The sequence below is a fragment of the Passer domesticus genome, chromosome 2, assembly GCF_036417665.1.
Source record: "Passer domesticus isolate bPasDom1 chromosome 2, bPasDom1.hap1, whole genome shotgun sequence".
Classification (NCBI taxonomy): Eukaryota; Metazoa; Chordata; class Aves; order Passeriformes; family Passeridae; genus Passer; species Passer domesticus.
Window position 1 is genome coordinate 66360288 of NC_087475.1, and position 26418 is coordinate 66386705.

The window sequence follows — 26418 nt, forward strand, 5'->3', positions numbered from 1 at the left end:
GTTTTGATGCCTTGTGTTAACATTTAAAATTAGAGTAGTACAGCTATATGAAAAGTAAATTAAGTGCAAATGGAAATATAGATAAATCCAGCTAAAAGCTAAAGTCAAGCTATGGAAGAAATTTCAAATACTGGGGGTTTTTAAATCATGGCTGTGTTATAGAAGAAAGAACCTTTCCTAGTTTTGATGTGCATGCTCTGATAACATCTCACATCTCAGTCTCCGAGGCAGAACCATCCCATTATTTACTGTAGTCACAGACCACAATTCCAGGGTATGTTGCCACATCCATCAGTCACTAAGTACAAGAGCAATCTGTGTGACTAGCAAGAGATGCTCAATTTCCTTGCAGCAGAACCTAATGTTCTAACATAAAACCAGCTTTCAAGACAAATTCAGCATTGGATCTAGATGACACCAACTTCCCACAGACAGGAAAGCATATGAATCAGTGAAATTCAGAATTAAGACTACTGAATACACTGAATTCAGAGCTATCATATATTCATATTATAGAACAGCATTATAGTAATAGTACATTGCACTGTGACAATACAGCACACTGTTTAGAGAATAGATCTAGACAAATCTATAAATTTCTTTAAAGCTCTAAAAAAAAAGTCTAAAGAATAAAGAAAAGACTAGAAGTGTTTTGCCCACATCACAGCTTGTCTCTTACAAGCACCATTCCAGCCTACACAAGAGCTGTTGAGCTTTTGTCCTTCTGATATCTAAGTAAAACATTTCTCCTCATTTGTAGGAGAGTGGCTGCCCTTCTTTACCAGAGGTGGCAGAAATAAGAAGTTGCTATGTCCAGAGGTAGAGATAGGAAGGCCCAAATCTGACCCATTCCTGTTAACTATTAGTGATAGTTGCACCTAGTACTGCACCCATTTCATTCTCTAAGTGCCTTTTTCAACAGATTTTCTTCATTAAGTCAGCTTTCTTAGGAAGTTTACCAGCCAGAGGGTGAAGTGAGACATCACTTTACCACCACACTCTCAGCCTCCTCCTCTGAGAGGAATTGCTCTCAAAGGCTTCTCCTTGAAACAGATGGGTACCAATACACATGTGCTGGGTAAGCGCATCACTGAATCTTCCTTCCCCCTCCTTCCCCACCTGCCAACAGATAGGCAACCAGGAAACTGAAGTAAACGTGATGGGATATGGTTGGTTACCTTTTTAACTGGATTGACACTGAAAAAGATGAGCCTGTACATTGTGAAAGAATTATGGCAGGCTGTGTGACCTAACTTAATATCTTGATGTTCAAGTGCATCCATGTGGAGCAGGTGTCCTGCTCTTACATGACATTTCCTTACAACATTTCCCTCCAAGCTGTTTTGCTAGGACTTTCAGCTTAACTGATTGGCTAGGTCCTATGTGAGCCCTGTCAGCAAGGCACTGCCCTAACTAAATCTTTGTTGTCCAGTGTTGCCAGGAAAAATTAGCTGAGACTGAGACAATGCCAGCTGGAATGGGATGCCATCAAAGCAGGGAGCAGGATGACTCCTGCCCTGGTAAGGTGACCTACAGACAATGTGCTAACCCACACCCAGCCCTGCCTGCTTTATGATGCACATACACTCAGGAATTCCTTTCACTGTTCTCTGTTCTAAGATTTCTGTGATAAAGCAGTGATTTAACAAAAGCTGTGTCCAGATTTGGGGTGATGGTTTAAAGCTGTAGGGGAGGAAAGGGAGGGAGGGAGGGAGGGAGGGAGGGAGGGAGGGAGGAAGGAAGGAAGGAAGGAAGGAAGGAAGGAAGGAAGGAAGGAAGGAAGGAAGGAAGGAAGGAAGGAAGGAAGGAAGGAAGGAAGGAAGGAAGGAAGGAAGGAAGGAAGGAAGGAAGGAAGGAAGGAAGGAAGGAAGGAAGGAAGGAAGGAAGGAAGGAAGGAAGGAAGGAAGGAAGGAAGGAAGGAAGGAAGGAAGGAAGGAAGGAAGGAAGGAAGGAAGGAAGGAAGGAAGGAAGGAAGGAAGGAAGGAAGGAAGGAAGGAAGGAAGGAAGGAAGGAAGGAAGGAAGGAAGGAAGGAAGGAAGGAAGGAAGGAAGGAAGGAAGGAAGGAAGGAAGGAAAACCAAGCCCTGAACACCAACGACTCTAATGGTAAAGAAATCATTTGGGATGCAGAATTGCACAATCACAGAGATTTGAGCACTCATGACTCAGTTCATATCTACTTCTTTGTGGAATTTTTTTTTTAATTATTTTTTACTGGATGGGGAATGGGAAAGTTTTTGAAGTCATGAAAGTTTTAATGGACTGATAAATACAACCGACTGTGTTCAATAATTTTCCCAGCACAGGGCCATTGACATATGAGAAGATATCTTCCTGAAACATTTTAAGGTCATTCCTTTAATTTTAAAGTTGTAAAACCCCTTGGTTTTATCTCCCAACTCAGATGCATACAGTGCTTTCAAACTCAGAACCAGGCCAATTTGAAACATTTTGTTCTCATAGTCAGGATGGACTAAATTTAAAAGTGCTAGTGAGCCAACACCTGCTACAAATAAAAGAGAGGCTCAACTTCATGCTCCAAATTTATTTTTCACTGCATATGGGAGATGTGATAAACCTCAGGCTGCTCAGCAGTTTTAAGGGGAAAACACAGATAAGCATCAATATTAGGAGAACACAGTATCATGATATGGAAAGAGTTATTCTTTCAATGGATTATTGCTGAAGGTCAGTCTACATTTGCAAGCATTTTGAGATGGAATTTCTTTCTACACAGCCTGATTAAATTGTAGAAATAAAGAGCATAAATCTGCTTCAGAAGAAACTGAATGTAGAGAAGGAAAAACCAAGAGGCTATAGCAATATGTTTGATTTAGAGACATAGCTGATGAAATCAGACTTTTATTTGTACTTCTCAGAAACGGTAGGGGATAATGAATCATTACATTTTGTCTTCTGCCGATGAAATGTGCATTTACTTCTATTGCACACCCAGAATAAGATTTTAAAGCATTGTGTATGCTTTCCTGTTTTTGTCCTTGCAAGAGTGAATGTCTCACCGAGAGGACTCCTTGTGTCAGTAACAGGCAAAAACCCATATATTGCTTTAGAGATAATTTTAAACATCATTATTAAAGAAATTATTTTTCCATACTCAATTATTTAAGCTTTACTCTAGTTTTGGGTTTTTTTGTTACATATTGTTGTATACAGGGCTCCTACACAGTGTCACAGTGCAAAAAAAGACAGTCTGAATAACAAATCAAGGTGCATGCAATCACACTGCTTTATTATCCTTCCTAGATCCCAAAATACTGTCTGCCAAAATGAGAAAATCTAGTTAACAGGTTTTCTATAATCACTTTCATCATGCTGATGAGTTAATATTTATTCACTCTTGTATTCTCCATACTAATTTGATTTATCTACCTGTGTTCAGAAAGCCATACTCCAGTCAACTTTAATACAGGCATAATGGCACAGTCATCAGCGAAATCTCTAGAAGCATAGCAAGAGTCCTGGATACATGCCTACACTGCTAGGGCATGCTGAAATCAATAGTGAACATCATCATTGCTGCTGTTTTCAGCACTAGTTCTATTGAGGTGGACCTTGTTATGACAAAATGAAGTATAATTTTGTGTTTTGCTCTACTGTGAATATAATCTCTGAGTCAGTCTTCAAGACAGAGGTAATCAATTCCTTAGACATCAACAGAGAGTCTAGTTTTGACCTCTAGAAATGACAATACTACTAGAGTATCACTACTACTACTAAGAAGTACATGAAGATGTAATCCTGTAATCAAGAAAGGCAACAATGTAAATCCACCCCAAGGGCAGCAGGGTAGTGCTGTCAGACTGGAGGCAAATTATCAATAGAGCTTTTCATGTTATTATAGTCTCCTGACAGCAGTTTCAGAAACCCCTGGAGCTGTCTCTGACACGAGGTTTCTGGATGGCATCTGTTTAAGCAGTATTGGAAATAAAGTTTGCTATTTGTTTTAATGCTATTCTAACAATGGCCTTGACAACATGCAAATTACACAGTTTGCAGACCTAAAAAGTAAAGCAGATACAGATGTATCTGTCCCTTTTCCACTTCCTTGTTGCTTATACTTTGCAAACATGTAGTTAATGATCCTGTGCCACCAGTTTTAAATTATAAGGCTCTTTCTTTGTTGGGAGCTGCTCTTCATCATTATTACTCTCTTTCGTGGAGGTCCACAAATAAAACAGATATTTTGTTTATAATTGAAGTGCTGAAGAGATACTTAATGTACTAGAAACCTAGAGTATTGCCCATCAAAGTAGGGAAAGCCAGACCATGTTACTCCTATTTCACATTCTAAGTCCAAGAGGGACTTTTAATCTTGGCTATCATTTTCCACTAATCATTTTCCACCAATAATTTTGCAATGGCCTGGTTTTTATAAGGTTTCCAAAATAAGGCTTAGACAAAGCTCCTCAGTTTGAGTATATTAACAGATCCCCTCTTATGGAATTTTACCGTGTTTTCAACTCAGTTTAATCAGACACATTTTAGGTTCATATTTCACAATGTTATTATAAATAGGCAAACATACTGGCTTCACAGGGTCATTAAAAAGCTCTCAGCATTGGCTCTTTGACTGTAATTTTGGTTTATGGGAACTGTTGCACAGTTTGGAAAGTTAAATATTATACTTCTCCTGACTACTAAATCTCATGGCTATCAATATGAAGAACTAATTCAAATGGAAAAATCACCTCTCAGCTACCTACAGAAATGTCTGCTTTGACATTCTACTTTGTAATGCCTGGATTTCAACTTAGATGACAATGACATGCTATCTGAAAAATATTCTCATGCCTTCTAAGACATATAATTAGAGCTGGATTACCATGGCTGCTATATATTTGGGTTTCATTCATTCCTGTATGGATAAAACATTCATATGTAGAAATTTTGTTTCAGCAGATATTGATGACAGCTGTTGTTCCCCCTCATAACAACTGTTTACATTTAATTTGAAAAATCAAGTGATGAAAATACTTAAAAATTTGAAAACAGACTTTTTTATACAGAAAGATTATGACAGATTTTAGCCCAGACAGATAGTAAAAGCAGTTCAAATGCTTTCTGTTATTGCCATCCTCCATATGACAGATTCCCTGGCTAGAATGCGTTTTTCTGTAATGCACTATTGCCTCCTGCTCCCGGGATTTCTATCTTTAGTGAATCATTGAAGGCTGAGTCGGACTGGTGAATGCAACCAGAAGGAGAAAGCAGTGATAGCAGGAAATCACACTGTGTCTTCTAGGACAGAAGCATTTTCTAAATGGAAACATAAGTTTTCAGTGAGTTTCATGATATTTCAGTGAGTTTGCATGATATTCCTATGGAAGTTCCTATAGAACTTCTGATTTTTAATTAAAACTTTTCATGGAAATGTGTCTGGTTTTAAGAAAAATAAACTTAATCAAACCTCAGTTTCCACTAGGAAGATTTAGGGTTTGGTTGTTCAGGTTTGTTTTTCAACTATAAAATCTAGATGTAGAATTCAAGGAGAAAACAGGGCAAAATTGAAATTTGCTGAACTATACAGAGTACTTTTGCAGAGGCAGAACAAGCGTAAACCACTCTTTTTCACACTTACCTGAATCCCCTTTCCATGGCAACTTATTTCCAATATGTTCTACATCCTCAGCTGTGCTTCCACAAATCCTACAGGGCATGAAATCCCTTCTTTAGCTTCTTCCCTATTCTAAGAGAGATAGGACCTTGCAGGTTTTTATGGTCATAACTTTCAAGTAATTGGAATTAAAAGAAGCCCCCAAGACTTATTTCAAAAGACCTGCAAGAGATGTTCCCTTCCAATGCTTTCTACTTCCCCCCCTCAAAAAAAAACCAAACAAAAAAAAACCCCAAAACCAAACCAAAACAAAAAAAATCCAATAAAAATATTGTAAAATAATATATGAGCTTTGAATCAATTTAATTTAAGGAAGGTTACTTAACTCAAACTACTGTTTGAGTTAGACTCAAACAGTAGGATTGTAATTGGGTTTTTTTATTGTTTTGTTTTTCATTTTTTATTGATTTAAGGAAACAATTAGGAACACATTTTCACACTGTTTTGTCATTAATTTGAAAATATCAAATTGCTAGTTATAAACCAATATTATGGAATTCACACTCATTCAAGAGATGAGTTCACAAAGAGTATTATTCTTCTACTTTGCTAACTGCAGCTCTTACCACTGTTGCTTATTCCTCTGACTGTTAGAACACAGATCAGATTTTTCTATTAGTTAGTGGAATAGAAGCATTTTTACAGAATAGTGAAAAAAGCTAGTCTGTAGTGTAGTCCTGCATCTACTTAAAGAACATTTGTGTCAGTAAAAAAGTCTGTTAGTCTCTGTGGTCTTTGTATCAGACTCTACAGAAAGTATGGCATTGTAGATATTCCTAGCACAAAAGTAATAGAAATAAAAGCTTATTTTAATAAAACCCTTGTACTCAATACCTTTGCAAATACATGATTTTTATTTCAGGGTAAGATGGTAGTTGATTGTATCTGAACATGAGGGAGCTAAAATATTCATGACCATCAACACTTGCAACAGAATGAGCCAAAACCTGCTCTAAAGGGCTGGACAAGACACTCCATACAGAAGCTGAAAAAATGGATGAGGCTTATGCTGGTTCATATCTGATTCTCAGGAAGAGATTAAGAATATGAAGACGGAAAGCAATTCACACGAAAGAAGCTCCAGCAGAACTGTTTGTGATTGTAAACAAGGAGAAAGGAACCCCTGAACAGCAACTTTCCATAAGCTCAAGAAAACGGGGAGAGCTCCTGAGATGGTGTTCCAAAGGACAAGATGGTTCAGGTGACCAAGCAGATTTTGAAGGGAAAAGTCATGCCAAAGGGGGGAGTTTCCTTGAACTCTTTATATTTGATCATTCTATTGGTGTCCCCCACCAAGGGAAGTCAAGACCCTTACACCCAACCAGTGCCCTGTTGTGGGGACCCCACTGAACAGCCCAGTGAATCCCAGAGTGGTTTGGCTAAATCTCTTCAGGGTCACACACAAGCAGCATCCCCACCCTTTGTTAATGTGTCACCAGTTTTGTCAGGTTTGGTGTCAGTCTATTGAGAGAATCCTAAGTCTGCACAGAAAAACCTCTTATGAGAAAATCAAGGAAAAATGAAGTACATAATGAAATAGACAAAGAATCACATACAATTAAAAGGTGAACAAAAATACATTAGAAAGGCATAGGCCTCTTGGTAAGGAAGACAAACAAGAGACAGAAAGAGAAAAGAATAATAGGTAAGAAAGCAAGATACCTGAACAAAGCATGGATGGTTTTTAATTCTGTGTGACTTAGAAAAACAAACAGAAGACATGAATATGTCTTTGAAGAGAAAATGATGATGGGTTATTCCATCTGTTGTGTTCCTTATGGTCAGGATGAGCTGTACCAACTTACTTCGCAGTGAATCTGATTTAGAAGAAATATTATTAAAATTAGTAAAAAATCTTTCTGATTTAGGCTAGCTAAAGCACTTAAGCAAACTGCATCACAAATTCAAATAAAACTGAGTTTTCAAGAACTAATTAAGCAAATATTTTGAAGGGCATCATCATAGTATATACTTAATTCTCACTTACAATCTAAGATGAATTTCAGTGCCTCTTGCAGAGCTCCCTAGTCCTCCATTTTTATTGCTATATATGTATTGAGCTTCAACATCAAGCTTTTTTCCAGCTACAAAACAATGACCTAAATGTCAAATTACTTATGTGGATTCATGCTAATGTAATCAGCTAGATAACTGGCATAGCTCCTGATAAGACATAACATGGGCAGGAAAAATAATATAATTTTGACTTTGGGTTTGATACTAATTAAATGCAAAATATATACACTTCTCGGTATTATAATTATTTATTCTGTCTCCTAGTAGGTAAACATTCATCTTGGAAATCTGAGGAACATTTGTATTCCTTATTCACAGTATTCTGAATGAAATGAGGGCCACACCTAATTTCAGAATAAGAAATAAAACAATGATTCCAATGATTTAGGATTTGTTCTTTCATTGGTCTTTTCCTCCCCTGCTGTTTTGTCAACAGCAGAGGGGAACACCGGAGCAGGGAAGAATCTGACACTTCAACCTTTCAGAGACCAAACAAAATCAATACCAAATGACAGAGAAGTCCTGAGTGATTGTTTTGGGTTTTTTTAAATAATGACTCTCAGGAAGGAACTAGATTTCTAAGTCACTATCTCTGATATTGAGATATACTTCTATCACCAATTCAAATATACACTCCTGTAATTTGACTGCAAATTTAGGAACAGAATATTTAATGTTATCCACCACAGTCAGTAAGATGAAGTCATAATAATTATTACCAGCATAGCAAGAACTTCTCTGTCAGTAAGTGACAGAATATAACAAGGTGCTTTGTTGATCTCTATTAAAGTGCATTGACTTGCCAATAGTTACTAAGGAGCTATTTTTTCTTTTCTGTGTATAAGTTGAAATAGCAGTTTTGATAAGTTATTGAAACTCTTTTGTTCATTTTCTCTGTGCTCATGCTGGGTCCTAACTATAACCTTCCAATGCAATTTAAATAATCCACAAAATATGACACCTGCTGCTACCAGGGGTGGATATGCCAGGGAGGCATTGTTGTTTCCACTGGAAACCTTACAAAGCTCTGTAGTTTTATATGGGAACATAAAATATTACCCTATGTTTTCCTTTGAGTGTAAAGTGCTTTATGAAGCAAAAACTCCCAGAGTGAGCCTAAGGAACAAAAGAAAAATTTTACATGAAGTTTAGGAAGCCACTTGATGATTGTCACACAAGTTTGGTAATGAGTACTGAAGTATTCAAGACCTTGGATGAGAACCAGTTTCCGCCAGTTCACATGTATTTTCCATTGGTATCATTAGCGTTGGAAAGAGGAGCGTGGAATTCCAGTTATTTCAGTATTTTCATGCCGCATGTGTGATCTGATTTTTTTTTCCCTTGGTCCTGCTTTTCCTTTTGAAACTCAGATGAGCAAATTTGGAGAGTATTTTTGTTGCAAGCAAACTTAATTAATTGGCTTCTGTGTCTTCTGTCACTAGCAAAGAACCCATTTTTTGAAAATATGAATACCCTAATTTCTAACCATCATACAAATTCTCTTTATCTTTGGGAATGTGTAACACTACTGCAATTTAGGAAAACTTTCAGATGGGGCGAATAAAGCAGCCTTTGCCTTCACCATTCTCTTGGATGAGAAGCACCACCAGTGGATCCTGAATCATTACAAATTTTTTTTTTGATGACCCATAATTACCTTCATAAGAGGAGGTTTTGGTTTTTTTACCATGCAACAGGCACACAGCTCATAGAATACTCTATGAGCTCCACAGCTCATAGGATATTTTGGAGTATCAGAGATGGGAAAAGGAACCTCACATCACACCAATGTGAAGATCAATTCCTGCTGGTTTATGGAGAGAAAGCACCATTGTTTGAAAAACAACCAGGTGTAGGGTGCACTGTTGTAAAAACTCCCATCAGTGGAACTGTTCATAGCAGTGGGATTATAGACCTGATTGGATAATTGCCTTCTGCATACCACAAATATCTTTGAGGTTCAGTTGAAATCTCGCCTTACTCAGTTGCACATTACTGTTATGTTCTGTTTAATGACTGTTTAGCTCCTGTTTTTAATACAGACGATTCTATTTTATTGGTAAGAAATAAAACCAAAAAATTTGGTTTTTCTCAGTGAATTTTTGTCCAGAAGCATGAATTTCATTAATATGTGAAAGCAGTAAATTTTTAATGAAAGATAAAACAGAGTATTTTGTTGCTTTGTTTTGCTTCCCTCCCCACACCTTTGTAAATGAAGGGTTTTTTATTCTTCAACTAGCATTGTTATATTTAGTTCTGGAATTTTTCAACAAATATAAAATAAAAGTAATTTTTTTAAAAAAACAGCGTTCAGTAATGTCTCTACTTTAAATAAACAGAGTGGTGATAAGCAAATGCTTTCAAAAGGTAGGATGGAAATCATGCTTAATGAATGAATGTATTCCTTAATTCATTATTTTCATATTTCTTTTACACTAAAGGGGCAGAAGGCCAAAAAAACAGCTACAGTCATAGATGTGTTAAGAAGATTTTTAATTTTTTTTCTTCAAAGAGGTACTGAACTAGAAATTAGTTTCTGAAGAGATCCTTGCCCATGGCAATAGCAAAACACAAAGCCCCAATATTTTGAAAGATACAATGCATTTCCAGAAATCTTTAGTAAAACAGCCATGGAGATTATTTGAATATGATCTGCACCAGCAGTCTTCAGGGCTGCAGCTCATTGCAGCACCCTGCCTGTATCAGAATTAAAAGCACTGTGCTTCACCAGTCAGCAGACTAGAAACAGAGTTAACACACTGGTGTAACTCATGCTTGGGTCAGTGGCAAAAATACATTCATTAGGAAACAACCTGATCCACAAAGGGCAGGCCAGTACCATGAGGATAGGCCAATGCCATGTGTCTGGTGTTGCACAAGGGACTGGGGAGAACACTAAACTCTGGGCATGATTTACCTAGAGAGAAACCATGTTCACTGTGATGTCCCCTTCAGGTTTGGCTGCTTGCCTTCAAAACTTTCATTATAAATGTGTATTGAGATGCTGTCTCGCAACTGCATGAAGGCTTAAGTTTATGGGTAATGACCATTTGTACATAAAAAGCTTTGAATAAGAGGATTGCTTTCTGTTTCTTAAAAAATACTGCCCAAATGCCACCTCAGCCCCTGCAGTTAACAATCTTTGACAAATGGAGGCAAGGCCTCTTGTTACTGCTATCAGTGCTCCAAATTTTCATCTCTAGAAATTTTTGAAAAGCTGAGTGCTAGAAGGAAATAGAACTCCACTCTGCAATTCTACAAAACTACAAATTATTTCACATCAAAAAAATAACTAGAAATCAAAAGAAATATTATTCCCAAGAGCATCTCAGCTATAAAATTTAGAGTCTTTCTCACAGTGCTGGTTACCGTTTTCATCCTCGAGCAAGCTGCCTGCCTGTCCATCTGAGAAAGAAATTGTTTCTATTTCATTAGAAATCTTCATCATTTAAGAAATACCTTTTAAAAATTCATTATTATTGTATGTAGTTCTTTTTAATAAAACATTGACCAGAAACTCCACAGTTTTTATCGATTCTTGGTTTTGTATGGTATCACTGGTGTCTTCTTTTCCTTTTCTCTTTCTCAATATGTTATTTACTGTAGTTTTCACTGTTTCCCTGAAACAGCCTTGGGGCTGATATTGTCTGCCAGACAGCCCTGTTGTGTTCTATACAATTTGCCTGGGGCTAGATCATGATCACTTATTCCTTCCAAGTTTCTGTCATAATGTTTGTTCTTTGTGCTGAGCTAAATAAATTATTAAGAGCTACTGGATTATGCTCTCTACCACATTTGAGTCAAAGGCCTCAGTTCCCTCTGTATAGAGCAAATAATAGTATTTGTAGTTAGGAGATATTGCATCAGCCTCCTCACTGCCCTCAGCAAGGCTCTAATTTCACCCAGTTGCTGACATGCTGACTGCTGCACAGCTTTTCCAGTTTATTTTATCCTCCTGTCTTTCATTGGTATTTTTAAGCTGTCATTACTCCCCAAATACACAGATGATGAGTCCAGAGGGTCTGCAGGAGTGCACAGGGCTTTTGTGGCAGCCCTAGGCCTCTCTTACAAAGCTATAATGAATATGATAGGTAGCTTTATAAATAATAAATAATTTAACACAATTCTGTGTAAATACTTACAATCACCACTTAATAACACATGCACGTGACACACAAAGTCAGATCTGAATTACTTTAATCTTAAAATAATTAAAAAATAAATCAAAGATTTTAAATTTATAAAATCAGAATATTAAGCTACACAACGTAGGATATAAAAAAACATCTAATCATATAACAAAATGTGCTTTAAAATGTTAGTAATTATTTTCATGTGGATAAAGATTACTTATGCAAAAATAGATCTATACAAATATCTTGCAGTGGATATTGTTGACTCCAACATGAAATAAATGAAGTATACTGTTGGCTCTCTAGAGTCTTATAAAATCTATTTTCAGGAAAATAAGGCATTTCCATGACTTTTTTTTTTTGAGCATATTTGTCAAGTGACTAGTAGAATTATCCCTCCAGGAAAAAAAAATCTATTAAGAAATAAACAACCAATATATTTGTTCTGAATTTCAATAAATGAGCACTAAAATATATTCTGAATCAAGAAATTTCAGCACTAATCAAGTCCAAAGAAGAACAAGAGCAAATGATTGTAAGAAAATGAGTATCAGTAAATATACACTGTAGAGCACATAAACATTGTTATTATAGCCAAACTATGCTCATTCACACAAAGAAAATTCATTTATTCATCTCATATTGCTATAATAGATCAACATAAAAATAGCTTTCTTACAATAGGCACTTCCCTGCAAAGAATACAAAATTAAATGTGCAAGTGAGAGGGTCAATGAACACTCAGTGGTATTTGGTGCTGCTTGTTTCATATCTAACTAGAAGGGTCTGGGAAAAAAGCCATAAACTGTGTGAACGCTTGATGTCAATTCCCTTACTTTCTTAATTTAGTGTATTTTGCACCATGGTTATATGGCTTTAAAAACAATAGAAGGAAAAGACATAGGAGCTTTTACAGAGCAACTCTGAAGCTGTGGCTATTTCTGCACAGTCAAAAAATGTAGCTCTTTATTACACTCCTGGGGGTCTCTCCACATATTTGACATATAGCATTAAAGCTATTTTATATTGGCGTTTCTTTTCTGTATGTTTCTCCCACAGCAAAACTCAGCATGGCAGGGCAGGTGTGGTGACACCTATCCTGGCCCCCTCACCCCCTCACTGACACTGTCACAGCATGGTCTGGGAGATTAGTCTGCAAACACCCACCCATAATTTCATGTCACACCCCTGGGTATTTATTTTACACCTCTGCTTCTTGCCATAAAAAAATAGTACTGTGGCACAGTCCTCTGAATATTTTTGATGCTTTTTATGGAAGATGGAATGGGAAGATAACAAATAAGAAAAAAACCAAAATCCAAAACCTCTGAACTAAACCAAACCCCAAACAAGTAAAAAACCCAAATACCATAGTTTAGGTTTGACAGTAGTTGCACAGATTCTGTGATTGTGTCCTCTATTTTAAAATGCGGTTGCACTCTGTGTGTCTTTATTGACATAAGATGAAATTTCACCAAACTCCATTATAAAGACAAGGCTATTTGTGAGCAAGACCATTACAAGTACTTTGATGTCACCCATGTGTTCAAGCAGATTTGGTACTAGTCTGGGAAACACATTTTTTAGTGTCTGGGTCGTCTTTCTAAATCATGGGTTGGAGGTTCCCTAATGAAGATTAATGAGAAAAAGATAGAAAGTAGGGGGGGTAAAAAGCATATCCATTTATTGCTTTTAACTGGAATATTTCATATGAGACACCAAGACATTAGAGAAAAGGCTGCAACTGAAACACTGTCTCATTATTATGTTGAGTCATTAATCACAGAAAGGAAGACTATCTGTTTTTTCTTCAGCTTCTGTCATTTTCTGAGATGGATCTCTGTTTTATTAGCCACATGATTTTACAGGCAATAGACAGAAAATCACCAATCATGTCCTGCTATCACAGAAGATTTATTTCTCATATGAATCTGGCAAGATGCAGCAGATGGCAACTGAGGCCATTTTTTGCCAAGAAATAAAAAAATTTAAAAATCCATGGACAATATAGGGTTAACTTCCTATGCGAGGTAATTCTGTATTAAGCTAACTTCCTCCAAACCTTTATGTGAGCTTCATTAGCTTTGAAAAAGATTTCTGAAATATAACTGAAAGAATACTTCAAAGCAACATGTCAAACAAAGGAAAATTAAAGAGCATTTTTGGAGCACACCTAGGAAGGTCAGCTGAGTTTGACTTCCAGAATTACTGGTTCTGCTTCTGCTGAAAAATTTCTTCATCTAAACAGCTTTTATATTTTTAGTACAATTCAGATAAATTGTGAGAGAGGATAAGACTGCAAAGAAAAAAAGTAATTCCTTTAAAAAATAGTTCTCCATATAATGTTTAAATCCAGAATTAAACACACAGGGAAGTTCAGGCATGTCACATCATTTAGTGCTCCTAACCAGGTTATTAATAAAACATTTTTGGCTTCTAAAATAGTTTCTTTCTAGCATCTTTTGGTGGAAAAGCAACACAGTATGGCATTCACTGCCCACAGTGCATGAGGGGTTTTTTTAGAATTAGAAGATGGAAATAGAGGGAAATTTGGATGAATTCTATACGTAGAGGATACTTCCTCTGCCGTAGTTGTTAGGAGGGTGTAGCTTGGATGGTGGTCTGTGTGGGAGTCCCACACTGAGCTGAGAGCTGTCTGGGAATGCTGCAGAGGGAGGGAGGGAGGGAGGGAGGGAGGGAGGGACTCAAGCAGCAGGTCCCTGTGCCCATGCTTGCCCTCAGGGTCCCCAAAGTGACAGGCACCTGCTGCCAGCAAGGCTGGGGGTTATGGATGGAGAAGCCTACCCTTCTGATCTGGCATGGCCTCTGTGGGTATGTGCTGCCATATGGGAATCCTGAGGGATCCAGAAATTATTTCAGACCCTTTCAGCTGTTTGACTGTCGCTTCCTGGTGCTTGGATGATGACTGGCAATGTTTGAGCATACTTCAAGGGAGCAGAGCTACAACTATCTGTGCCATTAAGCTGATGTAAAGTCTTAACATGAGATAAAAAAGAGGCAAAGGAGAACCCTCTTGAATATCTCAGGCTGCCTGCATATCAACACAAGAGACATTTGTTACCCAAGACCCCCATCCTTATGAAGATACAAGAAATACTTGAACTGACTTATATTAATGGAAGTGTATAACTTGGTCAGATAACAATGAAGAATTTATCTGATGCCTTGTGAAGGCTGACCTAGAACAGAGGCTAGATAGAGCTAAAGAATAAAGCAGGTATTTATTAGAAGGCCTCAAGGGATACACCTTGGGCAACACAAGAACCCAGCCAGGGCCACACTCAAAATAAACCCAAAACGGTCACAAAATGGACAACCAGTCATGAGGTCTCTCACATTTATAAGTTGTGATCCATCAGCATATTTGAACTAATTGTCCAATTATAGTTTCAAATTCTGAAGTCCCATCCTTTTTGTTTTTATCTCTTCATTCTGCTGTTGTTTATGCTCTTGGGCCTGAAATTTGGATCATTTGTCCTTGGTCCCCAGCTAGATAAGGAATTGTTTTGTCTACCTGCTCTGTGAAGAGAGCTTGCTATCCCCTAATATGAAGCTCAGAAGTACACACCAAAGCAACACAGAATCTGAAAAATATAAACCCTAAAACCTGAAGCATCATTTCTCTGTGCTGCTCAGGGCTGTCACACACCTCCTGGCTCCAGCAGCCCTTGCTCATGGCTGAAAAACAGTAATGAAACCAGTGATGCCTGCCACATCAGGAAAATAGTTAAGGACACTTTCTCATCAGTGTGGTCTTGTTTCCTGTCTATACCACAAATCAAAATCCATGCTACCTGGCACCAGCACTGTCTTCTCATGGAGCAGAGAAAGTGAGAAGAATAAGTGGGAGATGTATGGCTGTGTTCCATGAAAAGAATTGCTACACAATTCCCCTCCTGTAGGATTTCTCCAATGGCCAAAAATAATCTACCATATATTCTTACTAATTCTGTCTATTTAAAGATAATGGTGCTGTGTTTTCCCTTTTACTCTACACAAGTTATTTCTTTCACTAACAGTAATTTATTACAAGTAATAATGCAGCAGGACACTTTTCAACGATTTACTTCCTCTGAATTAAATATATTAATTTCATGAGCCATCAGACCTCGACATTTTTTTCAGATAAAACAAGATGTTAGAGCATCATTATAATTATTTTTTAAAAATTACTTTCAAATTTAACATTTCAGATTGTTGATATTGACTGTTTTGGCAACCATTGTTTAGGAGACAAAGCATGAAAAATGTTCTTTATTCATGTGTGAAGTAAGAAAGCATAGGAGTGACAGATGAAATGGTCCTTAAATTATAAAGTGATTTGACATTAAAATTAAATGATGACAAATACAAATATTTTAGTAGAGAGAAAGGTCTCTATAGAAATAGAATTATTGCATGGAATAAAATGGTCTAACAGTCACAGGATCTCAGTGATTAGAAAATCTGATTTTTTCAAGCAATCTCATTAGTTTTGAAAGACTATTCATAAATTTTAACATGTATAATAAACCTAAAAATTCTGGAAAATCTTGACAGTCACTTGCACAAATAATACAATTACACAGAGAAGTATTTCCACCCACAAAATTATCTAAGAGAGTGGGGGAAAAAAGGATTTCTAGAAAGTCACTAAATACTACATTTTGTATTTAGGCAAAGTCATTGGGTAGCAGTGCTGAAAAATGTATAATCTCAGTGAAAATGACAGCATTAGATTGTATTTTAAAATGAATATGTTGTCAACCAAAATCCAAAAAGCAATTATTGATAAAGCTTTTGGATTTTCATATTCATATTTTCCCATGTCTGTAAGTTCTTTTCCATTAAGTCCTACTGGGCAAAATCATTGTTAGATTTTATGAGTAAATATTGTCAAGAGTTTTGTGCTTGTTTACAAAAATATGCACTATTCCATTGCACAAAATATCCTAATATCACTAAATGCACTTATTTATTACAATTTTTTTACACCAGAAACACGTATAACTTCAGTGGCATTGCTAATAACTTTTAAGCTCTACTTTATATTATCTGATCAGCTGTTCCAAATATTCTCTCCTCTAGAGAAACATCATGAGTAAAGTTGAATGACTATTAGAAACACATTCTCATTATCTCTCTTCTGATAAAATGTATCATCCTTCTGCGTGTTTATCTGCATGATCATTCCACTTATTGTATTCATAGTCATAAATTTTCAGAGATTTGGTGAATTTAAGAGAATGCAATGGAGTATGTGCAAAATCTAAATACTCAAGAGTGATCTGGAAGGAACTGGAGCTAGTACAGGAAAACATTAAGGAACTTATCTTGAACAAACAATCAATTTCAAAGAAATTAAATACCTATTTCAATATTTTTCAAAGAAATGAAATAGCTATTTCAATATTTTTCTCTCTCCCTCTGATATCTGATCAATAGTGATTGTAACACTTAGAAAATGAAAGAAATTAGCTTATTGAGCAAACTTGAATACAAGGATGCAGCTGAGATGATACAATTCAGTTTGTTTCATACACTCATGGACATAATGTTTGTAAATTCCTCCTTCCAAACTGCAATGTTGCTTACATGTCCTTTCCCTGAAGGCCATGGCCAGTTGTGCCTCGGTGGGCTATGAGGATGAGATTCTCTGCAGTCGTTTACAGAAGGCAAAGCCCTGTGTTTGGACTGAGGGGAAAATGGCATTCCTATGGCGAGATGAATCCCATCTGTGAAAAGACTTTGCCCAAGCATTTTGTCTACATCAGCTGCAGTGTGGCAATATGTAAGAGAGTATCTCATACAGGCACTTGACCTGTAGTGTTTAACACCTGCTGATGTGGATCTCATTGGAGATCTTAGAACCTGCATAGAAGGCATCCATTAAAGCAAGGTCTAAGCAGCAAGTGTTGAATTATCTTGCAGTACAGAGGTTTTGGGGTCTGACTGTAACAGATCTCTGCTTTCGTGATCCCCCACAGTGGTCCCACCGTAGCACTGATGGAAAGGAAATTCTTCTTGCGTAGCTCAATCACCCAGCCCACAGCAAGGGCAGCTGTGACCAGAGGCAGGGCACAGACAGAGCAAAGCTGTTTCCCCTCCATCCCATGGAGTCAGTCATCAAGTGATAAAAGGATAAAGCTCTCTGCACAAATACATACCGGCATAAAATGCCCAGAGAGATGACATGCTCTACTACCACCGAATAAATCAAACAATTTTATGGCTATATTATTGTGAGTGCAGTGCCAGAAAAAGATACTGAACCGACATAAAGCCTTGACCAGTTTCCTTCAATAAAAAGTTTATACACACACAGAGAAAAAAATAGGATCCATGTTTTGTAATAAGATTGCAGCTGACTGTTATTCGTTGACTTAGAATTTACCATGGAATTCTATATAGCATGTCAGAAAAGAAATAAAAGAAAGGGAAGGGTAAATTTAATTCTTTGTGTGAGCCTCTCTTATGCCTCACACAGAAGCCTACCTTGCAGGTCTCTGCCATGACTGCAAATTGTCTCCACAGCACCATCCAGTGGCTTTTTCTTCGCTGGAAAACACTGCAGAAAACCTGTGCCCCAAAACTCCACACCTCAGGGCTGAAGTGTACAGCAACATAGCCATATCCTCGGCGTGCTTGCTCTTCCCTCTGCCGTGCCCAGCTTCTGCCACTTCGCTTCAGCTGATAACTCTGGGCACAACACACTGGAATAACCGAGGAATACAATGGTATCTATTTATTTTAGGATAAATAGAAGCTTGGTCTCTCAGAAGTAATCATTAAGCAATGTTCTGGAAATCCACGCAACAAATTATCCTGCATTTCTGTTACACATCATCAAATGTGAAGTATGTTTCTGTCATAATTTAGCATCACTTGGAGAATGCAATAATAAAAATGTAGCTAAAGACTGCATTAAGCACTTTAAAATCCAGGAAGCCAGTTTCATACTGTGCTGTCACACAGACAAAAGAAAAAAAAAATTCAGAAAGCTACCAGAGCCCTCTAAAATGGGAACAAAAAAAACATGAGTCAATTCTCTTTATTTTTTCCTAGCTATATAAAAACATAAAAGGTATGGCAACAGAAATTGTTTTCAACTATTAAAGGAAAGCTACTTCAATCTTGAAACATCCTTTGATATCTTCTTGATACCCTTTGGCTCTCTCAATGACATCAACACACCATAACAAATATACATAGCCATTATTCTTATTAGTGAGTCTCAATATGCACGGCAAGTCTTATTACAAGCAATCTTCTATATATATAAATAATCCACTTCGAGCACTTTACATTAATGAAAACTATTTTTTAAAAATAGATTAAATATTTTTATCCAAAATGCAGAACCAGTGCATCATCCATTCTAAACAAACCTCTTATGGTAACTGTTGTTCCTACTTACAGGGTGTTTAATGGTTTTACAGATATTTGTGACTTCTTCCTGAATCCTGAGTGCATAATCATAATGGAGTGATAAAGAAAGAGGGTTGCCATATCATAAGGAAGAAAACTGAGTCTCAGGAACAGCACAAAAGAAGTATTTACAAGGCAGGAAGAGAAGTGATGACTCAAGCCTGACTATCTGCCATCCCCTACTTGCTCCAGATCCTGTCTGCAAAATGAATGAATTTTATATGCTCTCAGGTTCTACACACTTTCAACACAACCCACCACCAAGCTGAACTGTTGTCATTCTGCCATTTTATGAGCCAGATCACTAATATACTGTAAAAGCCACACAATTTAAAAAACGTCTCCCTTTCTCAGATGTTAAAAGCATTACTGATGTATTTGTCTGCTGGAGAGAGAAGACTAATTATGTTTTTTTGAAAGCTTAGGTAATTAATCTGTGATTTGAATTTAAAACAGAGTTCCAAGTAGAGGTTAAGGAAAAAAATATGTATGCTTTATCACATACTTTATCACATGCTTTTTCGCAATGCTAGTTGTGAAGAAGATATGGAAGCGATAAAACTACCAAAAAGCACCTTCAGGACAGGAGTCAGTTTCCTGGTGTCTTTTTAGACTCTGTGAAGCTCCTGGACAGTGGAACATCCCTCCTGCTCTTTGGGTGGGTGCAGACCTGCTGTTAGGCTGGGGTTACACCTACTTAAACCTTTGAGGTACTGAGGTATGCTAAGAAATCTAAAAGACTGTTTATGAATGGCAGTTGAATCCCTCATTTGAGGTCCATTGTTTTAAACCTCAATGGACACAAGCCTAATTCCTGCACTGGAATGCACTGGTACCCTCCTGGCTTTTACAGAACTCTGTCCAAAGGGAAGAATTCACCCTTTTCACATGTAAAGGCCAGGAGAGAAATTGTATTTGGTCTCTTAAGCTACATATGCTTCCAAAGTTGAATCATGCTGTTGAAATGGCATCTGAGAGTGCAAACAGATTGGCTGCATGTCTTTCTTAACAGCATGAAAACTCAGTTTCCCAGAATGTCATTGATAAAAAGGGGTACACTAAGTTTTGGAGAAAAAATATCTCATTTCAGACACTTAGAATCCATAAGTAGGAAAAACCCCTACTTTTAGAAAAAGGTTCATATGTTTCAAAGATATGGATCCCACACCTTTCCACAACCGGGAGATGTGAAATTTCCCAGTATTTGACTCTTTTTATAGTTAGGAACATCCTACTTATGTGTAGTTTAGGTATTCCTTGCTAAGCTAAAAAATTGATTACTACTTCTACTTCTCATGAATATGTTAGCTGTCTGTTTAGTACTCCCTTTTTCACAATTATAAACTATATGAAATAACTTAAAGGTACCTTTTCTTAGGCAGAACAAGCCTAGCTGAAATATTCCTGAAAGATCACATTACCCCATTATCCATTACGCTGATCTCTAGGCTCCCTGCAGGAGGTTCTTTTTTACACCTCTGTCAAACATGAGGTTTGAAGTTGACGTAAACTCCTGCTCACCTCGAGCAAAACAACAGTCTCTCACATGTTACACCCTGGTAAGACATTCTGAATGTCTACTAGCTTTCTTGCCAATATTGCTAGCTTTTTTTTTCTTTTTGGTAACAGCTTGGCTTCTCATGGCTGACTCTCTGTCTCTCTCTCTGTGTTCCATTAAAATCACCAGACTTTTCCTACCACTCATCTATGTGTGTCACCACCTTCTTTTTTTGAAGTGCTGTTCTCTGCTGTTCTCTATCCTGTTATTTCGAATTCCCTTTTACCAGATTTAGAGGCCTTCATCTTGTATTTCTCAGCTGTTTCACTCCATTAAGAGCAAATAAAATCTAGGTATAAACTCTACCACTTAAGGATGTAAAACAGCAGCTCCACAACTCCAAAAAATGTCTCCTTTTCGTGTGCATTTAAGGTGTTCAATCATCTCTTCTCCACATTGACTTGAGGTAGAGCAATCTTTTGAAACCTTGTTTTTGGTTCCCTTAGAGACATTTGATGTATCTGCCTTCTCTTTTAACAAATCATAAACACGTTCTTGGTAACGCAATGCTGCTTTCCCCTTTTCCCAGCCTTTCTTTCTTGAACAGCCTGTACCACTCTCTATCAACACTCCAATCCTTTGATGATCCTCTGTCTTAATCAGCAAGACAGAGACTACAAAGTCTCTGTCTTGCTGATTAAGTTATAGCTTTGTTTGTGTAGCAAGACATTTCGTTCTTTCTGTTTATTCCACATACTTAAAGATACCTAAAATGTCTGGCTAGCTGCCCTGGAATCCTGCCTCTTGTTTTCTTTCCTCCTGATTCAAATACGCCACTTGTTTCCAGGATTTCAGGTCCTTTACAAGGATACCACCCCCATAAAAACAGGTAAAGGTTTCAAGCTCTTCCAGAAAAATGAGAAAGGGATCATTCCTTAGGTTTACTTCCTGCTCTTTTTCAACAAACTTTGCTGTCTTAAGGTTTTTGCTGTGTTATTCTAAGGATGAAGATTCAAACATCTGATTCTGTGTGTCTATCATGCTGGTGTTTATATGTGAGATTTGATCTCCAGTTAGAGCCAAAAGGGATGTCGTGTGGATTCTGGTTGTTGTGCATAGGTGTCCAAAATCTGTAAAATTTCACAGAATATTTGGTCTAACATACAGAAACATACAGGTCACCTATAAGGCAATTTCCTTAGCAAGGCAATAAAAGGCAGGTCAAAAATTATCTGTTCACCTTTTGCAGGCATCTTGGATAGTCTTAGGAACCTCAAACAGCACAAGGCACCTCTGCTCTGGGGTTTGTCCTGCTCAGTAGAATGTAGCTCACCCAGAAGTCAAAATGCACATTCAAAGCTGAACTTTTCTCTATGATCCCATCACAGTATTGAATAAATTTTCATTGGCTCTACAGGGAGCTTAAGACACTTAGTAATTCAAATGTGTACCCCTAATATAGATATCTCTAGTCTGGAGCCACATCCCACTCCAGCTGAGGGTTTGACTCATTAGTCCTTTCCTTCCTAAAACCTTGACACTGAAAGATTGTGCCAGAAAAACCTCAAATGTAACAGCCGAGTACTCTGACAGAAAGTAAGTGCTTACTGAGAAGCACAGAGATGAAAATAATCACAGAGGACAAAAATTAAATTACTTCAAAAAAACACCAAAAACTTTAGTGATGTTGTTCTACTATTCATTAAAAAATTGCAAAAGAAAACAATGAACCTTATTGCGCCAAGTTCCACTCTCTGATGTAAGAAAAACAAGCTTAAATCATTCAAAAACTCTGGTTAGAAGAAAGGAGAAGGAGCTTGTAGCATGTCAGTAAGATTAACATATGTGAATTCTGTGAAATTGACAAATGTAGGCAGATAAAAGAAGTTTAATTGCTTGCTTTCCACTAAAAATATGAATTGTTGAGATTTAAGTAGTAATAAAATGGGAATCTACATAGAATTCTGCATATTTCCAATGTAAACTGCAGTAATAAAATTAAATAGCAATTTAACTGTCAATAAACCTAAGCCACTTTCTTCCCTGTATTAAAATACAAACCCCAAGTATTTCTTACCTGAATAACTCGGAAGTCTTGAGAAAGTCAGACAAGAACCTGCTTGTCGTGACCTGAAATTAAGGTTGAGAAAATACCAAATATTAGTATTGTATATTTTTTCTAGTTGTTCACTTGCATTTGACTTGTTCTGTTTTTCTATTTTTACCTTTTAATGAAAACAAACAAACAAACAAAACCAAAAAACCACTCCAAAACAACAACAAACCAACCAAAGACAAACACTAAAGAAATATACTTCAAGATTCTAGTCTGGCATAGAAAAACAACCTGAGTGAAAGAGTCCTACAGCTGAGGTCAGTACTTGCTTGTTTAAAACAAAGTGTTACTATTTATTCACATCCCTGAATCAATCTTTTCCTCTGCTTCTTTCCCTTGCATGTTCCTGTCTCTCTCTTCACTCACACTTTTGCCCCACTAAACCTTCACAAGAATGGTACCTCTGCCAATAAAGGTTTCATAGAAAATGAAAGATTCTGACCAGGATTCCCCACCTTCTTTCACAGAATCCACATTCTTCTATCAGTCAGTAAATAGAATCTCTCTTTCTCCAGTCTTAGAAACTTGAGTTTTGTCTAATGGTATTTAAGTACATAAATGGTAATACACTGAGTTATGTGGAAGGAAAGATTTAATAGTATGGAATGCTTGGTGTGGGCTGGCAAGAACCATTTGCCACTTGCAGAGTTCTGTCTGGGAGAACTGCAGGGTCTGTAACAATAGAATTAATGACATTAACTTGTTACAGATTTCATGAATTAGATTAATACAGAGAAAAAAATTATAAGCCTTATTCTGTGTACAAGTTTAGTCTCCAAAACAAACATAGAAAAAAATCTAAACTGCAACAAGAGATACTATTACACTGTGTGATTTTGCAGCATTGCTAATGAGCAATAGACTGGTAGAAGCATATTGAAAATTAAATGAGAACAATAAGGAGTCTGAGAAAAATCTTCCTCCATGATTCCAAATTAATAAAAAATTACAAATAATTTTAATAAATTCAATACAATTATTTTAAATAATTAGTATAAGATTCTTTCTTTCACATATAAATCTCCATCTTGGAGAAGATTTCATAATCTCTTAAATGTCCATGCTCGTAAGAAAAGTTTTCATGAGTACATAAAGAAAAGGGACTGAGACAAAAAAAATACCTTTTACCTGGTACTGAATGAGCAAATATGGTTAAAATTTCTGCATTGCTTTTTCCTTTCTTCTTTAAAGATAATGTGCCAAGTCAGCTTACCTGATTTGGGTAAAGTTATACTGAATCACAGCTGCTGCAGTTGCTCCTACCTGTAGTCACTAGTATTAGAAGCTGAAATCAATTAGTATTTCCTAAATGCTCCGACTCTGTCTTATTTTTCAAGCTGTCTTTATTCTTGTGTATTTCTGTTCATGAAATAAAACCAAGAGATATATCCTACTGATATTTGCACAAACTGCAGAGAGAAGGGAAAATCCCAGTCTGCTTGTTTTTTTTGATAGATAAGGTTTGGCTGAATTGAAAATCATCAGCACCTGGGCATGTGTCAGTAGTTATTCTGAGAAGGAGGATGTAATACGGGAGGTAGAAATGGAGAAATGTCCTAAGGGGAACTTATTTTGGTGTGACACTATGAGCAGATTAAAGGAAGGCCCAATCACGCTGTTTATCACCCCTTAAACCTCAATATGTGATATGGGTTTCACAGAATGTTTAATTTTGCCCTTTACTTCTCTCTCCTGGCCACAGTATTTACTGCTGAGAAACATTTGGCAGATAGCTACATGTTAGGAATAAAACGTATTCACTCAAAATCTCGCAAGGATCCTGACTCCACTGTCCTGAAACAGAGGTAAAATTCTATTTACTTAATTCTCATCTGAGTAATACCAAAGAGATTTTATCTGAACATTAGTTTAATAAGGAATTATAAGCTTGGGAAGACCCACGGGAGACTGCTAATGGGTTATGATACGTAAAATGCCAGAAAACGTAAAACACATTGATAGTGCCATGTTGCACTCACCCCTGCAGAGTAGAAATGTCACAATATGCATAAAAAGGCACAGGAAATACTGTTAATTATAGAGATATTTGCTTGTGAAAAATATTACACTCAAAACAGAAGTTGGCTTCTCATGATCTAATAAGGAAATATATGGGGGAAAAAGCACTCTGCTCTGAGAAATGATTCTGAAAGTAAGCTGTGATTACACTTTCAATCTGTAGCAACACAGAGCAATACCAGTGCTGTTGGTAGCCTGCACGAGGTACAAATGTTCCAACAACATTCTGATGTGCTCACATTGCCAATTCCAATGAAATCTGATGGAGCAGCCATTGCAGGCTCTCTGGCCCTCGAGCGTGCCTCTATTTACCCAGCTCTCTCTCCTTGCCTTTGTGTGGATAGGCATGTATGGGTCTATACAAACATTTGCATACAGGTATGTATGCTTATTAGAACGACTGGCTCAGCTTTCCAAGCAGCTGCTTTTGGTATTTGATTTGTATTTGAACTGACACAAGTTGATATCACATGTTCCATTGATGTCTCATAGGAAGAGACCTGTTACAGCCTGCCTGTACTGCACACTGCTCAGTGGGATGAGGCTGCTTTCCGAGCAGCTCCCCAAAGGCAGCATGTTTCCACTGAAATCCCAGCAGTGCCTAACTTGGGGCACATCTAAAATACATATACCAGGGGTTCACACAGCAGTCTGATGCAGAGACCTGATGCTGCAACCATGGAAGTTCCAGAGGAGAATTCATCTGGCATTTTCACTGCACAGCTTAATGCAGATTAATTGTATCACTTCTGCTGCCTGTGGAGATCTGGTGGTCTGGTGCCCGTTCTCACAGTTGCCTCTGAGCGTGCTGTGGCTGGCACTTCCTTCACATTTGCTGTCGTGACATTTTCAGGCTCGCCTGCTTTGGCAAGCACTTCACTCCTCGGTGTTCTCCAGGGAGGCAGGTGAAACCAGCTCGAGGGACGAGCGGTGCAGGAAGCGAAGGGGCTCTTGGCCGCGACACCGCACGCCCCGCTGAGACTCAGCCCTGCCCGGTGCTGCCCTGGGCTTCTTTCACCCTGCTTCTCTCTCGAAGCCCCCAGGTGGAAGCTATTCATCCAAAGCGATGGGCAAAGCGCGAAACCGGTGGCATGCTGCCCGGCGATGCCAGGGGAGGCAGCCTCCCGGGGGGGCAGGAGTGGGCCGGAGTTGAGGGATGTTCGCCCGGGCACGGCACGCTCTGCACAGGGTGGCAGGTGGCCCCCTGCTCTCATCGCGTCCAGACCCCAGCGCGGGGCTGAGTCCAAACAGACCGCAAATAATTATTGTTATTGTTGTTTTGTATTATTATTATTATTATTATTATATTACTCCCAAACAAACAAGCAAACAAACATGCATGTCCTAATTCTGTTATGCATCCCTGTCTCTACACGTTGTATCTTTTTTCCTACCATTTCTAAGCTCATGCATTTAACTTCTGTCACAAATTTTTAGGGAAAGGAAAAGTAAAGCGAGGAATTGGGGGGGTTGAGCAGCCTCATTCCCTCTGCTCCTCTATTACCAGTGTTGGCCGCGGCTCGGTCCCGTTAAGGTCCAGGCCGGGCCGACCCAGGGGCACCGGGCGAGGCTGG

General features: G+C 37.8%; 1 protein-coding gene and 1 long non-coding RNA gene across 5 annotated transcripts; one reads left to right on the forward strand and one right to left on the reverse strand.

Moving 5' to 3' along the window:
* Positions 1–1296: 1296 nt before the first annotated feature.
* On the forward strand, positions 1297–8979 carry LOC135294113 (uncharacterized). Of its 2 annotated transcripts, none has more exons than XR_010356266.1 (3): positions 1297–1520; positions 6497–6835; positions 7915–8979. It is a non-coding gene; the product is annotated as an uncharacterized LOC135294113 (long non-coding RNA). The 2 variants fall into 2 exon arrangements; XR_010356265.1 differs by lacking the exon at positions 1297–1520 and adding an exon at positions 2005–2105.
* LOC135294111 (uncharacterized) lies at positions 2787–26365 on the reverse strand. Of its 3 annotated transcripts, XM_064408949.1 has the most exons (4): positions 25592–26365; positions 22787–22839; positions 18279–18496; positions 5525–5706 (listed from the first exon to the last, which is right to left on the reverse strand). In XM_064408949.1, exons 1-4 carry the CDS (start codon positions 26056–26058, stop codon positions 5638–5640), a joined length of 807 nt encoding a protein of 268 aa, XP_064265019.1. In that variant the 5' UTR covers positions 26059–26365; the 3' UTR covers positions 5525–5637. The 3 variants fall into 3 exon arrangements, with proteins under 3 accessions (XP_064265020.1, XP_064265019.1, XP_064265018.1); XM_064408950.1 differs by lacking the exons at positions 5525–5706; positions 18279–18496 and adding an exon at positions 2787–5276; XM_064408948.1 differs by lacking the exon at positions 5525–5706 and having other exon boundaries at positions 11369–18496.
* Positions 26366–26418: the final 53 nt, after the last annotated feature.